The sequence below is a fragment of the Myxine glutinosa genome, chromosome 12 (assembly GCF_964187855.1).
Source record: "Myxine glutinosa chromosome 12, kmMyxGlut1.1, whole genome shotgun sequence".
NCBI classification, from domain to species: Eukaryota; Metazoa; Chordata; class Myxini; order Myxiniformes; family Myxinidae; genus Myxine; species Myxine glutinosa.
The window spans coordinates 80218171-80233114 of NC_136272.1; the positions used below are offsets into that span (position 1 = coordinate 80218171).

At 42.3% G+C, this 14944-nt stretch overlaps 1 protein-coding gene across 6 annotated transcripts in view; it reads left to right on the forward strand.

The window, feature by feature from the left end:
• LOC137437547 (neuronal cell adhesion molecule) overlaps positions 1–14944 on the forward strand; it is a 321028-nt gene that overhangs the window by 224290 nt on the left and 81794 nt on the right. For all 6 annotated transcript variants that reach the window (XM_068131960.2, XM_068131963.2, XM_068131964.2 and 3 more), the window contains one exon: positions 12884–13038. In XM_068131960.2, coding sequence (XP_067988061.2) covers positions 12884–13038 — 155 coding nt within the window. The remainder of the gene's footprint in view (positions 1–12883; positions 13039–14944) is intronic.

A 14944-nucleotide genomic window follows, 5' to 3' on the forward strand; every position in this document is an offset into this window, starting at 1 on the left:
TGGTATGTTTAGGGTCATTGTCATGTGGCAAGGTCCACCTTTGGTTGAGCTTCAATTTCTGACAGATGGCCTCACATTATCCTCAAGCACCCTTTGGTAAAATGAAGAATTCATAGTGGATTCTATGATGGTGAGCTGCCCAGGCCCTGATGCAGCAAAGCTGCCCCAAACCATAATATTTCCACCACCAAGCTTTACAGTTGGTATCAGGTTCTTGTGGTCAAATGCTGTCTTTGGTTTTCGCCAAACATGTCTTCTGGTACTGTGGCCAAATAGCTCTACCTTTGACTCATGTGTCCAGAGCACATTGTTCCAGAAGTGCTGGTCTTTGCCTTGGTGTTCATTGGCAAACTTTAGTCTTGCCCTGATGTTCTTTGTGGACAGCAAAGGTTTCCTCCTGGCACACCTCCCATGTAGATCAAATTTGTGCAGCCTCCTTCTAATGGTAGACTCGTGCACTTTGACATCAACAGTGGCAAGAGCTACCTGTAGGTCCTGTGATGACATTCTGGGGTTATTAGAGACTTCTTTCAGCATCTTGCAGTCTGCTCTCGGGCTGAACTTGCTGGGGCGGCCTGGCCTGAACAAGTTGGCAGTTGTTTGGAATCTTCTCCACGAGTAGATGATCTTCTGGACAGTCGAATGATTGATTTCAAATTGTTTGAAGATCTTTATAAATCCCTTGCCAGACTCATGGGCATCTATAACCTTCTTTCTGAAGGCCTCAGAGAGCTCTTTTGATCGAGGCATGGTGACGCCGCACACTTCAACAACAAAGAGCAAACCAAACGAAATGTCTGAGGTTTAAATAGGACAGGTTCCTCCAAGATCCTCTCTAACGATGTTCTAATCATTTGCACCTGAGCTGGTGCACCTGATTCTAATTTTAGGTATTTGAAGTAGTGATAAATGTAGGGGTGTACTTACTCTTTCCACATGCGAAATTTGCATTTATGTTTATTTAAATTATACAATGGACTACAAAATGTAAATGTTTCATGATATTTGTTATATTATATCACCTTTATCTATCAATATTGTTGATATGAAGATCAAATAGCTGTATGTTGAAATATGTTGAAAAAGTCAAAACTTTACATGGGGTGTACTTACTTTTTCACGTGACTGTATATATATATGTCCCATACAGCTACTGCGTTCTGTATGAGTGGAAAACAACTGCTGCACGTCTCCAAAAGCTATTGCTGCTTCCTCTGGAGATGGTCCGTCAACTCGACAATGCTGTTTGTCATGGAGTGGTGGCTTTACGAAATTACGGCATGAAACAACGTGCTATTGCTCGGCAGTATGGCATCACTCAAGGTCAGGTGTCAAAGATCCTGAAACGAAATGCTCAGAGGGGTGTCCCTACTCCAATACCGAGGCCAGGATGTCCCCGCAGAACCACAAGGAGGGATGATCGCCAGCTGCACCGGTTAGTCCGCAATGGCCGTACCAAGTCAGCTAATCGGCTTAGGGCTGAGTGGCAGCAACTGACAAATGTGCCTGTATCCAGAAGGCTAGTCAACCAACGACTGGTTCAAGCAGGCTATCATGCCAGGCATCCCCTGAGAAAGCCACGCCTGACTAGACAACACCGCCAGCGCCGATTGCAGTGGGCCAGAGAGCACCGTCAATGGCAGCCAGGACACTGGAATCACGTGATCTTCAGCGACGAGTCTAGATTTCTGGTCTATCGTCAAGATGGCCGCGTCCGAGTGTGCAGACAAGTGCATGAAGCCTACAACAAAGATTGTATAGTGCCAAGAGTCCAAGCTGGAGGTGGTGGGGTGACCATTTGGGCTGCTTTTCATGCAGGGGGCAAAACTGACCTGGTTGTTCTGAATGGAAACCTGAACCAGTTAAAGTACAGGGCCATTCTGGAAGAAACATTGCCTCCATTTTCTCGTGCAGCCTTTCGAGGAAACTTTGTCTTCCAAGATGACATTGCACGGCCTCATCGTGCTCGCATGATCCAACACTTTCTTGCTGACCGTGGTGTAGAGCATATGGAGTGGCCTGCCATGTCCCCGGATATGAATCCGACAGAGAACTTGTGGGCAGAATTAACGCATCAAATCGACCACTTGGACCAGCAGCCGACCTCTGTGCGTGAATTGCAGCAGGCTATTGTCACTGCATGGCAAGCGATTCCTGTCCAAACCTTGGCAAATCTCGTGAACAGCATGCCTCAACGTGTACGTGCTCTCCTGAATGCTCGTGGGGGTTACACGAAGTACTGAACTGTAATTTTACTGTCCGTAATCCCAGTCGTAATTTAACTTTTGTTTTTGTTAACAATTTTTTTCGCTAACGTGCAAAATAAAGAGATACTTCTGGAAAACGTACAGAAGTTTAACACAGTACTGTCCATGAATTGAGTTCCATATCAGTTTACATCACTTTCAAGGATCAATTTATTTGTTTTGAAATGTCAAATGTGTTTTTTTTTTTTTTTTTTTTTTTTTTTTTTTGTATACAAGATCGAGGCTCGTGAAAGAGCGAACATTAATCACACAGAAAGACAAACAGACACATAAAACAAATAACATCGGGAGCGGTAGACAAGATGGGGAGAGAGGGGGAAGGACACAAACACAACATTTGAGAGCAGGGACCGAGAGACATGGAGACATCAAGAGATCTGTGGGAGGGAGAGGGCTTTGGGGGGGAGGCATGTGAAGGGGGAGAGGCATGTGAAGGGGGTGGGGGGGTGGGAGAGGTATAAACATATGGACACTGCCAGGATTTCCAGGAAATAAGTTGGAATTTCAAACAAGGTGGATCTGGGGTGAATTAGTGGGGGTAGAAAAGATCAAGGTTATGGATGGGGGAAGATAAGAGATGGTGGTGAACAGCTGTTTTAAAGACCTGGAGGGAGGAGAGGGATTGAAGGGAGTGTGGGAGTTTGTTCCACAGGCGGGAGAAAAGAGGAATGAAAGAGTGAAGGTGAGCAGAGAGCCGAGATTTCGGCAGTTTAACCATCAGAGGGTTGCTGGCAGATCTTGTGCGACCTGTAGGAATATTTGGGGGACAGAGCACAGAGAGAGCTGGGGGAGCAAGGCCGGAGAGGAGTCGGTAGAAGACAGAAAGACCACCTACCTGCCTGCGGTGAGTGAGTGAAAGGCCCTCAGAGATAGCTTCATCGCGGGAGATTCCAATGATTTTGAAAGCTTTGGATTCAACAGCGTGAAGCCGAGCCAGGTGTGAGGCAGGAGCACCAGCCCATAGGGGAGAACAGTATTCCATTGAGCTGCGGATGAAAGCCTTGTAAGTGGTGAGGAGCTCAGGTGTGCCGAGGAAGGACTTCGCACGACGGAGGATGCCCAGTCGGCGACTGCCTTTGGAGGCCAGCTTGGAAATGTGGTTTTCCCAAGAAAGATCATGGCAGATAGTGAGACCCAAAAGCTTGAGTGACAGAACTTCTTGGAGAGGATTGTTGAGAAAGTAGATGGGAGGGTTGTCCAGTCGATCTTTTCGGAAAGACATAGTAAGAGAGTGAGATTTGGCAGGATTGAAAGACATGTTCCACTTGTTTGACCAGTCTGTGATTTTGTCCAGGTCTTCAGAGAGTGAGGAGGCTGCAGACTGCCGATCTGAGGGAAGAGGAATGGAGCGGCAGAGAGTGGAGTCATCAGCAAAGAGATAGAGAGGATTTTCCAGAGAGTCAGAGAGATCATTGATAAAGACCAGAAAAAGCACAGAAAAGTTTCTTTTAAAGGTCACATTAACAAAATCTAGAATAATTTCAACATAATTCCAATGAACTTTTGGTTCTAAGACATCTTGAAAAGTAAGTTCACCCCCACAAAAAAAAAATTCCATATTAAATGCCAAGTCTGTGTATATATATATATATATATATATATATATATATATATATATATATATATATATATATATATATATGTATATATATATACTAGGGCATTGCCCGTACTATATCTATATCTAAAATTATATCCCCCCCCTCTATTTACATGAAATGGTTTGGTCCAAAGCGAACGGCTTGCGAGTACGGTGACAATCCCCCCCCTCTATTTACATGCAATGGTTTGGTCCAAAGCGAACGGCTTGCGAGTACGGTGACAATCCCCCCCCTCTATTTACATGCAATGGTTTGGTCCAAAGCGAACGGCTTCCGGAGTTTGGTAAAGAAATCGCCATCGCGTGCACAAACGCGCAGGAAAGCGAATGAATCGCAAATTCGGTTTTATTAGTTTTAAAACATAGTTTAACGCCAACATAGTTTGCAAACGTGAAATAAATGAATACGCTCTCAAATGTGCCATCCGAGGCAGAGTGTGTCCTCCACGTTCGGCACACGCGATCGTTCGCTGCTCTCTGATTGGTTGAATCGTTTTTTGGACATAGCTCGGTAAGTAATTGTCCGATTAATATGAAACCTTGAAAAGGCACATCCTCGGGTCCCCAGCAATATACCTGGCAAGTTAAAAGTATATCGGACCCGTGGTTGTCGAGAAACAGCGGTCACAGACAAACAGACGTACAGACGTACAGACGTACAAACGTACAAACAGAGATTACTGGAATTATAGATAGATATATATATATATATATATATATATATATATATATATATATATATATATATATATATATATATATATATATATATATATATATATATATATATATACTGTATATATGTTATATATATATATAAACAAAGCTATGGCCTCTAAAGGTGGTTATATATACTATATATATATATATATATATATCTATATATATGTATGTATATGTCAGCAATGTCAGGTGAGTGACAGATTGACACTTCTACACTCTAAAGCCAGTGCGTAATAAAAAAACGATGGATTTTATCAACTGGAAGCCAATGAGGGTGTGTTAATTATCGTGGCAACTGAGATGCAGATGACATTTTGAGAGTTAGCCCTTTATCAGAGCAAAATACCAAAACTATTTTTGTCTGTTCATTTCAGCAGGAGCAAATGATGTCATTTCAGGAAAACTGATGACATTTCTATTAATTTCAGCAGAGTCACTAAACTGACAATTTGAAGAGACACTCGCCTTTCGTGCACGAAGACTGTTATTACATTGTAATGAGAAACAGCCAATAAAGGCAGCAAGTCCCTGAAATTAAATTGACAAGACGAACCCAAACTAATATTTCTTGCTCATAGCAAGAGCATGACTAAGTAATCTGAGAAATGAAATTTCTACATAATAAAGCAAAGTCTTCCTTGGTTACCTGCAGGGCCGCCGAGAGCCAGAATGGGTCCTGGGGCAATACTATGTTTCGGGCCCCCTTCATCCGGGCCCCTTTCAATTTTTTTTTTTAATCAACCTATAACTACGGAGGTTTCCGCATTTTTGTTGCAACAAACACATGCCATGGTTAAGGGAAATTGGGGTGTTATTCATTTATTCCTGTACTAGCAGGAGTACCTGGCGTTGCCCAGTGATGTTCTACATGTTGGCATTTTGAAGAAATCATTTTTTTTTGTGTATGTACCTAAAACACTCCCCTACCTGCACCCAATAAGGAAAATTTGTATTTAATATGATATAGCACACACACACATCTCGTTTTTTCATTTCTGTTCCTTACAATTCTATCTCTCTCTTTTATTCACAGACACACACACACACACATACATACACACACACACACACACATCTCGTTTTTTCATTTCTGTTCCTTACAATTCTATCTCTCTCTTTTATTCACACACTCGCAGACACACACACATACGCAGACACACACATCTCTTTTTTTCATTTCTGTTCCTTACAATTCTATCTCTCTCTTTTATTCACAGACACACACACACACACACATACGCAGACACACACATCTCGTTTTTTCATTTCTGTTCCTTACAATTCTATCTCTCTCTTTTATTCACAGACACACACACACACACACATACACACACACACACATCTCGTTTTTTCATTTCTGTTCCTTACAATTCTATCTCTCTCTTTTATTCACAGACACACACACACACACACATACACACACACACACACACACATCTCGTTTTTTCATTTCTGTTCCTTACAATTCTATCTCTCTCTTTTATTCACACACTCGCAGACACACACACATACGCAGACACACACACACACACACACACACACACACACACACACACACACACACACACACACACACACACACCTCGTTTTTTCATTTCTGTTCCTTACAATTCTATCTCTCTCTTTTGTTCATAGACACACACACACACACACACACACACACACACACACACACACACACACACACACACACACACACACACACACACACACACACACACACGGATTTTACAGTATAGATGCAGTTTCATTTATTAACACATTTCATCCAGATTGGGTTTGGCCAACATTCCTGGTTTCATTTATGTCACCACCGTGATTATCATGATGTAAATTGTTCCCACCATGGTTTATTTCATGAGGGAGGGTATTACTCCCCATGACAACGGTATGCCGGGGAACCGTCCTAAAGCTAGACTAAGTGCCTTGGCGGGAGACACAAAATATATCTTTCCCCGGTGTTTTATCGTCACAAACAATCTTTATATGAAACCCAAAAATTTTCAAAGAAAGATTACGGTCCCCTATTATGTCTGGGCCCGGGGTGGTCACCTCCCCTCGCCCCCTCTCTCGGCGGCCATGGTTACCTGTAATGTGTTTTGAGCATCTGCTGCCTTGGATACATTGCCAAACTTTGCTTGTGCGATGATTAGCATTTGTGGTGTATCCATGCACTCTAAAAGATAGTCCCTCAGGTTCAAATCAAGACTGTGTGCATTCCATGGTAAAACCAGAACAGCACTCAGTAGAGTGCACACCTCCGCCAGGCTGAACATTTTACGTTTTCTATCCCACTGATAGGCCTGATCTGGGTTCGGACCTGAACCAAAATCTAATCAGCTTGTTCTTGTCACCTAACCAACTCATCCACCAAGTTTAGTCATAACTCGTCCATAACTTTTATAAGTATCATGTTATATATCGCTTTTCACCCGATCTCTCAATGGTGAAGAATCACTTTAAAAATTCAATAATTCTCGTATCCGAATCCATATTCAGATCTTCACCAAAATCGAATAAATTCGTCCTTGTCACACGCACAACCGGTCCACCAAGTTCCGTCCAAATCCATCGATAACTTTTTGAGATATCGTGCTATGTATCGGTTTTAGCCCTATCTCTCAATAGTGAAGAATCACAAAAAATTTCTCTGATCCGGATCCGGATTCGGATTTTCACCAAAATTGAATCAATTCTTCCTTGTCAAATACGCAACAACTCCACCACATTTCGTCGGAATCCGTCAACAACTTTTTGAGATATATTGTTCACAGACAGACAGACAAACAGACAGGGGTGAAAACAACCTCCATCCACCTTCGGTGGTGGAGGTTTAAAAAAAGCTGATGGAATGTTTGACAAACTTGGCACTTGAGTGTTTCGCATGGCAGGAAATTCTGTTCTTTTGAATGCATTATTTGTCATTGCCCTCCAAAATTCTTCGCTTTCTGGAATGTGTCCTTTTGTGATGTGCTGTTACTTAATGCTATTCAGGCACGTAAGGACATTTTCGATATTTGTCCTCCCTGTCCGTGCATATTGTGGTGCATAACACATTACTGTGACAGGTATATATTCTTCACCATGGGAATAACACACTGCAACTGAAACCTTTCATTTTCTCTTCTCCAAATGCATACATGGCTGTCAGTTTGAAACAGTGTGAACTCCATTCATCACTCATCACTTCGACCAATTTGAGTGATTCTAGTGTTTTTGGCATATTCCAGGACAGACGACAATGAGCAGTGACAGGTGGGATGAGGGCTTTTTTTCCAGCTAGTCCTTCAAAAGACTAAAATTTCATGCAACGCCGGCGGCACATGTCTCTCAAATTTTGTCCCATCATTACTATAAGCAAACGTCCTGTAAAAGTTTTCAAGGAACTTTGCAAGAAAGCAGCAGCTGTGGCTTCAAAATATGTCCATAAGAAAGTTTTGCGGCTTTAATCCAATTGTCTACATTTTCTTTGGACCGGTGTTTAAGACTTATAAAGGAGCTTCTGCAGACGTGAATCCAGGACAAAGACGTGCATTTATTTGATGGGAACTATAAGGGATGAAGATATCAACACCAAGTGCGGATTCACCCGGAAATCTGCCTGCTACCCTCTTATGGTTAAACTGCCAAAATCAAGACTCTCTGCTCACCTTCACTCCTTCATTCCTCTTTTCTCCCGCCTCTGGAACAAACTCCCTCACTCTCTTCAATCCCACTCCTCCATCCAGGTCTTTAAAACAGCTGTTCACCACCATCTGTTATCTTCCCCCATCCAAAACCTTGATCTTTTCTACCCCCGCTAATTTCAACCCCAAATCCACTTTTTTGAAATACCAACTTCTTTTCTAGAAGTCCTTGGTGTCCTTGGGTTGATACTTCTCCCACCCCCCCCTTCCCACGCCGCCTGCCCCCAAGCCCTCTCCCTCCCACACATTCCCGATGTCCCTGCTCTCAAATGTTGTGTTTATGTGCTTCCCCTTCTCTCCCCATCTTGTCTATCGCTCCCCTTTTTATATACTTTGTTTGTTTGTCTGTTTGATTTGTTTGCGTGATAAATGTTAGCTCTTTCACGAGCCTCGATTCTGTATACAAAAAACAAACAAACAAACAAAAAAACAGAGCAGAGACTGTCTGGGATTGTTTTTCAGCAGTGCATTGTTCACAAACTTGTTGTGGTTGCCCATGTGGTCTGTACCTCCATGGCAGACAGATGAGCTGGGTTCCTTTACTGATAAATCTGATCATGACATGGCAATTCTCTTGAGTTTCCAGATGCTTAGAATCAAAGTACTTAATAATGGCGATTTTCTTTTGCTGGATTTGAACACACAACATTGGAGAGATACCAGTGTAGCATCCCACCACTAGACCCAATGGGCTGTGAACCTTTGATCCTGTTTTGTGCAGTTGATGGGTATTTGAAAACTATTTCAAAATTAGATATTTCACACTCTTGGGCCTATCCGCTTGCTTTGATTCATACAGCTGTATGACAACAGGCTTTGATCTACGTTACTTGAAAGCCAAATGCACAATATAGCGAGTGTTCTGGAATCGGAGCATGAAGCGAGCAGCTCATTTGCTTTGGCCTACAGTCTTCAAACTGGACATATTTCAGGATTCAATATAAACATGATGCCTCAGCCTTTCTGATCCAGTTATCCCCCAATGCAAAGTTACCATGTGGCTCCCCTCAACCTGCACTCCCAATTTATACCATTTTTCTAGCATCTCTTGTTGCTACGTTATTGTTCCTTATGGTAAGGTTTAATCCCTAACTGGGGATTTCTGTGCCGTTTAATAACAGTAAATATAAGAGCGAGGCCTAAACAAGTGAATATGAGAATAAATACAAATAATAGAGGAATTCCACAGGGAAGGAACCATGGGAGCCATCTTTAATGCCTATATTGGTGATGCAGCATTGCATGTATGATAGGATGGTGCAGAGGTAGCATGCTTAATTAATCTTTGAACGCTCCAGTCCGGGCTTATTCATGACCTGATTAGATGAAAAAAGGAAGTATCACTTACAGTCACGTGAAAAAGTACGTACACCCCATGTAAGGTTTTGACTTTTTCAACATATTTCAACATACAGCTATTTGATCTTCATTTCAACAATATTGATCGATAAAGGTGATATAATATAACAAATATCATGAAACATTTACATTTTGTAGTCCATTGTATAATTTAAATAAACATAAATGCAAATTTCGCATGTGGAAAAAGTAAGCACACCCCTACATTTATCACAACTTCAAATACCTAAAATTAGAATGAGGTGCACCAGCTCAGGTGCAAATGATTAGAACATCGTTAGAGAGGATCTTGGAGGAACCTGTCTTATTTAAACCTCAGACATTTAGCTTGGTTTGCTCTTTGTTGTTGAAGTGGGCGGCGTCACCATGCCTAGATCAAAAGAGCTCTCTGAGGCCTTCAGAAAGAAGGTTATAGATGCCTAGGAGTCTGGGAAGGGATTTAAAAAGATCTCCAAACAATTTGAAATCAATCATTCGACTGTCCGGAAGATCATCTACAAGTGGAGAAGATTCCAAACAATTGCCAACTTGTTGGCCAGGCCAGGCCGACCCAGCAAGTTCAGCCCGAGAGCAGACCGCAAGATGCTGAAAGAAGTCTCTAAGAACCCCAGAATGTCATCACGGGACCTACAGGTAGCTCTTGCCACTGTTGATGGCAAAGTGCACTAGTCTACCATTAGAAAGAGGCTGCACAAATTTTATCTACATGGGAAGTATGCCAGGAGGAAATCTTTGCTGTCCAGAAAGAACATCAGGGCAAGACTAAAGTTTGCCAATGAACACCAAGGCAAAGACCAGCACTTCTGGAACAATGTGCTCTGGGCAGATGAGTCAAAGGTAGTGAGTGCTATTTGGCCACAGTACCAGAAGACATGTTTGGCAAAAACCAAAGACAGCATTTGACCACAAGAACCTGATACCAACTGTAAAGCATGGTGGTGGAAATATTATGGTTTGGGGCAGCTTTGCTGCATCAGGGCCTGGGCAGCTCACCATCATAGAATCCACTATGAATTCTTCATTGTACCACAGGGTGCTTTTTTTTTTTTTTTTTTTTTTTTTTTTTTTTGTTGTATACAAGATCGAGGCTCGTGAAAGAGCGAACATTAATCACACAGAAAGACAAACCGACACATAAAACATATAACATAGGGAGCGGTAGACAAGATGGGGAGAGAGGGGGAAGGACACAAACACAACATTTGAGAGCAGGGACCGAGAGACATGGAGACATCGAGAGATCTGAGAGAGGGCGAGGGCTTTGGGGGGGGGGGGGGCGTGGGAAGGGGGCAGTGGGAGAGGTATAAAACATATGGACACTGCCAGGACTTCCAGGAAAGAAGTTGGAATTTCAAACAAGGTGGATCTGGGGTGAATTAGCGGGGGTAGAAAAGATCAAGGTTTTGGATGGGGGAAGAAAGGAGATGGTGGTGAACAGCTGTTTTAAAGACCTGGAGGGAGGAGTGGGATTGAAGGGAGTGAGGGAGTTTGTTCCAGAGGCGGGAGAAAAGAGGAATGAAAGAGTGAAGGTGAGCGGAGAGCCGAGATTTCGGCAGTTTAACCATCAGAGGGTTGCTGGCAGATCTTGTGCGACCTGTAGGAATATTTGGGGGACAGAGCACAGAGAGAGCTGGGGGTGCAAGGCCGGAGAGGAGTCGGTAGAAGACAGAAAGACCACCTACCTGCCTGCGGTGAGTGAGTGAAAGGCCCTCAGAGATAGCTTCATCGCGGGAGATTCCAATAATTCTGAAAGCTTTGGTTTCAACAGCGTGAAGCCGAGCTAGGTGTGAGGCAGGAGCACCGGCCCATAGGGGAGAACAGTATTCCATTGAGCTGCGGATGAAAGCCTTGTATGTGGTGAGGAGCTCAGGTGTGCCGAGGAAGGACTTCGCACGACGGAGGATGCCCAGTCGGCGACTGGCTTTGGAGGCCAGCTTGGAAATGTGGTTTTCCCAAGAAAGATCATGGCAGATAGTGAGACCCAAAATCTTGAGCGACAGAACTTCTTGGAGAGGATTGTTGAGAAAGTAGATGGGAGGGTTGTCCAGTCGATCTTTTCGGAGAGACATAGTAAGAGTGTGAGATTTGTCAGGATTGAAAGACATGTTCCACTTGTTTGACCAGTCTGTGATTTTGTCCAGGTCTTCAGAGAGTGAGGAGGCAGCAGACTGCCGATCTGAGGGAAGAGGAATGGAGCGGCAGAGAGTGGAGTCATCAGCAAAGAAGTCATCAGCTTGAGGATAATGTGAGGCCATCTGTCGGAAAGTTGAAGCTCAACCAAAGGTGGACCTTGCAACATGACAATGATCCTAAACATACCCGTAAATCCACCAAGGAATGGCTGAAAAGAAAGAAATGGAGGGTTCTGGAATGGCCAAGTCAAAGCCAGGATCTAAATCCCATCGAGATGTTGTGGGGGGATTTGAAACGAGCTGTGCATGCAAGAAACCCCTCAAACCGCACAGCTGAAAGAATTCTGCATGGAGGAGTGGGCAAAAATTTCTCCCAGTCGATGTCAGAGACTGGTAGACAGTTATAAGAAACGCCTACTTGAGGTTGTTTCTGCCAAAGGGGGCAATACCACCTATTAGAGCCAAGAGTGTACTTACTTTTTCCACATGCGAAATTTGCATTTATGTTTATTTAAATTATACAATGGACTACAAAATGTAAATGTTTCATGATATTTGTTATATTATATCACCTTTATCTATCAATATTGTTGAAATGAAGATCAAATAGCTGTATGTTGAAATATGTTGAAAAAGTCAAAACTTTACATGGGGTGTTCTTACTTTTTCACGTGACTGTATCAGAATGAAAAAGGATGGTAGGGGAAAAGGTGAGAAAACAGGAAGGGTGCTTTTTGAGGAGACAGGAATGAGGATAGGCATGTTGAAATGCAGGGTAGATGTTTTGGTCTCTTTTCTTGTAAGTTCCATTTTGAATACACAACACATAGATTGTCCCAAGGGAAGTGCAAAATTACTCTGAAAAAAGTTTTATGTTATATTAGTTATGTGAACCTGTGCTGGTAATCTTTCAAAAACAGGTCATACTTAGGTGGGCAATCAAGTTTAAAATCAAATCAGATCTGATTCAATATGAATTTGCATAAATAAAATGTGCATGCACAAATAAATTTTCTATCTGTTCCAAGTTTACTCCAAACAGCAGCAATTTGTTTATTTTCCTTTTCTATTGTTGATGTGATTTATTTGAAGACCTTTTTTTTTTCTTTTTCTCAGGACTCAGTCAAATATTACCCGTCGGTCATTTGAAGTGTCAAAGAACGGTTCTATCAGGATACCTTTAGCCAAGAAGGCAGATGAGGGAGAATACATCTGCAATGCCACCAACGATTTGGGTCAAAACATCACCAAAGCACTGCTTCTTGTGAAAGGTAGGGAGAATGTGTCAGGAACAATTGCTAATGCCAAAGAATGTTTTCTGCTCCACGATTCCTCAATGTTGTTCTCCTGCACAATAATGTTCATTTCCGTGTCCTCCTCGGCCTATAAAGGCAGTGTTCATATAAAAAGTGAATTGCTGCTCGTTCGAATAATGTGGTTTTTTAAATAAACATGGTGTTTTAATAAACTGTTTAAGAATTGCACTTCTCAACGTCACTTCTTAACCCTGGTGTTGGGCTAGCGGCTAGGGTGCTGGCTTAGGATCCCAGGATCCTGGGTTCGAATCCCGGTCGATCGCTGAATTAACGCCAGGGGGGTTGACTCAGCCTGTCATCCTTCCGAGGTCGGCTAATTGAGTACCAGTTCACTGGTAATTCCCTGCTTGTCGTAAAAGGCGACTAACAGGGTTGGCGGCAGGAAGGGCATCCGGCCGTAAAACATTGCTTCAAAAAGGGGACCAAAAAACAACAACAACCACGGTCCCCGAAAAAGGCCAACCCCCGCTTTGCGGGGAAAAATGGCTTCTAAATGTGGTTATTTTTATATATAACGTCAATTCTCAAACACTTTAAAGGTCTGCTATTTTTTCTCTGACACATGTGAGGAAACAAACTTTGACTCACTTTATTTCCCATGAGAAAATATTTGATCTTGACATCTATGGAAAGGGAAAACCGATGACAGGATGATGTCACTGCAGTTCGTCATGGGCTAAACCCTATTAGGTCTTCATACCCTTTTGGTTTTAGGTCATGCAAAACATAAGTATTTTTGGTAAACTAGGGCAATTTAAATTTTTTGGTAGCAAATGCATTTTTGGGCCTCAGAGAATATACCTGGTATGATGTGCAGTCCTGAACTGGAATGAAATGTAATGCTGACTTTACCTCATACAAACGCGAACTACGCATGTGAAATGGAGGTGGCGTTCAACACATCAAGAGACTCAGACCATTTCTTGCACTGGACCGTTGTCCAAGACATTCCATTAAAATAAATCTCAATATAATGAGTAAGAATATGATTTAAACCTCTTCGCATCGAATATCAAAAATATGCACGACTAAAAGTAGTAAAATGGTACTCCAAGGACATTCAAATGTAATTTGGCCGAGATAAATGTGCCAATTGCACATTCGTACAAAGTAAACCACAAAATCTGTGCATCCTGAGAATGTGCCTGCCAAAGGAATAAAATGACGGCTGTATTCGTAGTACGTAAAAAGCTCAACAGACTACCGAATCCAATTTGTACACTTACACGAAGATGACAAGCGAGAACTGGTAACACTAACTCAACTTGCAAAACATTTCCAAGAACAGGTGCAAGTAGAAAATGCTGTACATTAATTTTAAATGGCAATTAATACAGCCCTAATGATTGTGGAGAAGACAAAGGAAAATAAAAAAAGATCAACAATATATGTACTGACAATTGGGAGAATCACAAGAGCAGGAAGATTAAAAAGAATAACTAAACAGATTGGGGAAAGACAAAAAAGGCTCATTGGAGTGACTAACTAGAATGACACTTAGTAGAGAGCATACCTCCGCCGGGTGAACAGTTTACGTTTTGTATCCCAGAGTAGACCGCAAAATCACAATACAGAATCACATTTAATCAAAATCATCCGTCCACAACTTTTTGCTATGTATCGTTCCTGCTATGTATCGTTTTTGGCCCTATCTCCCAATGGTGAAGAATCACTTAAAAAATTATACTAGCCGGATCCGAATCCGGATCTTCAATTCAAAATGGAATCGATTCTTCTTTGTCACACACACAACCTGTCCACCAATTTCGTCTAAATCCGTCCATAACTTTTTGAGATATCCTGCTATATGTCGGTTTTAGCCATATCACTCAATGGTGAAGAATCACTTGGAAATTAAATA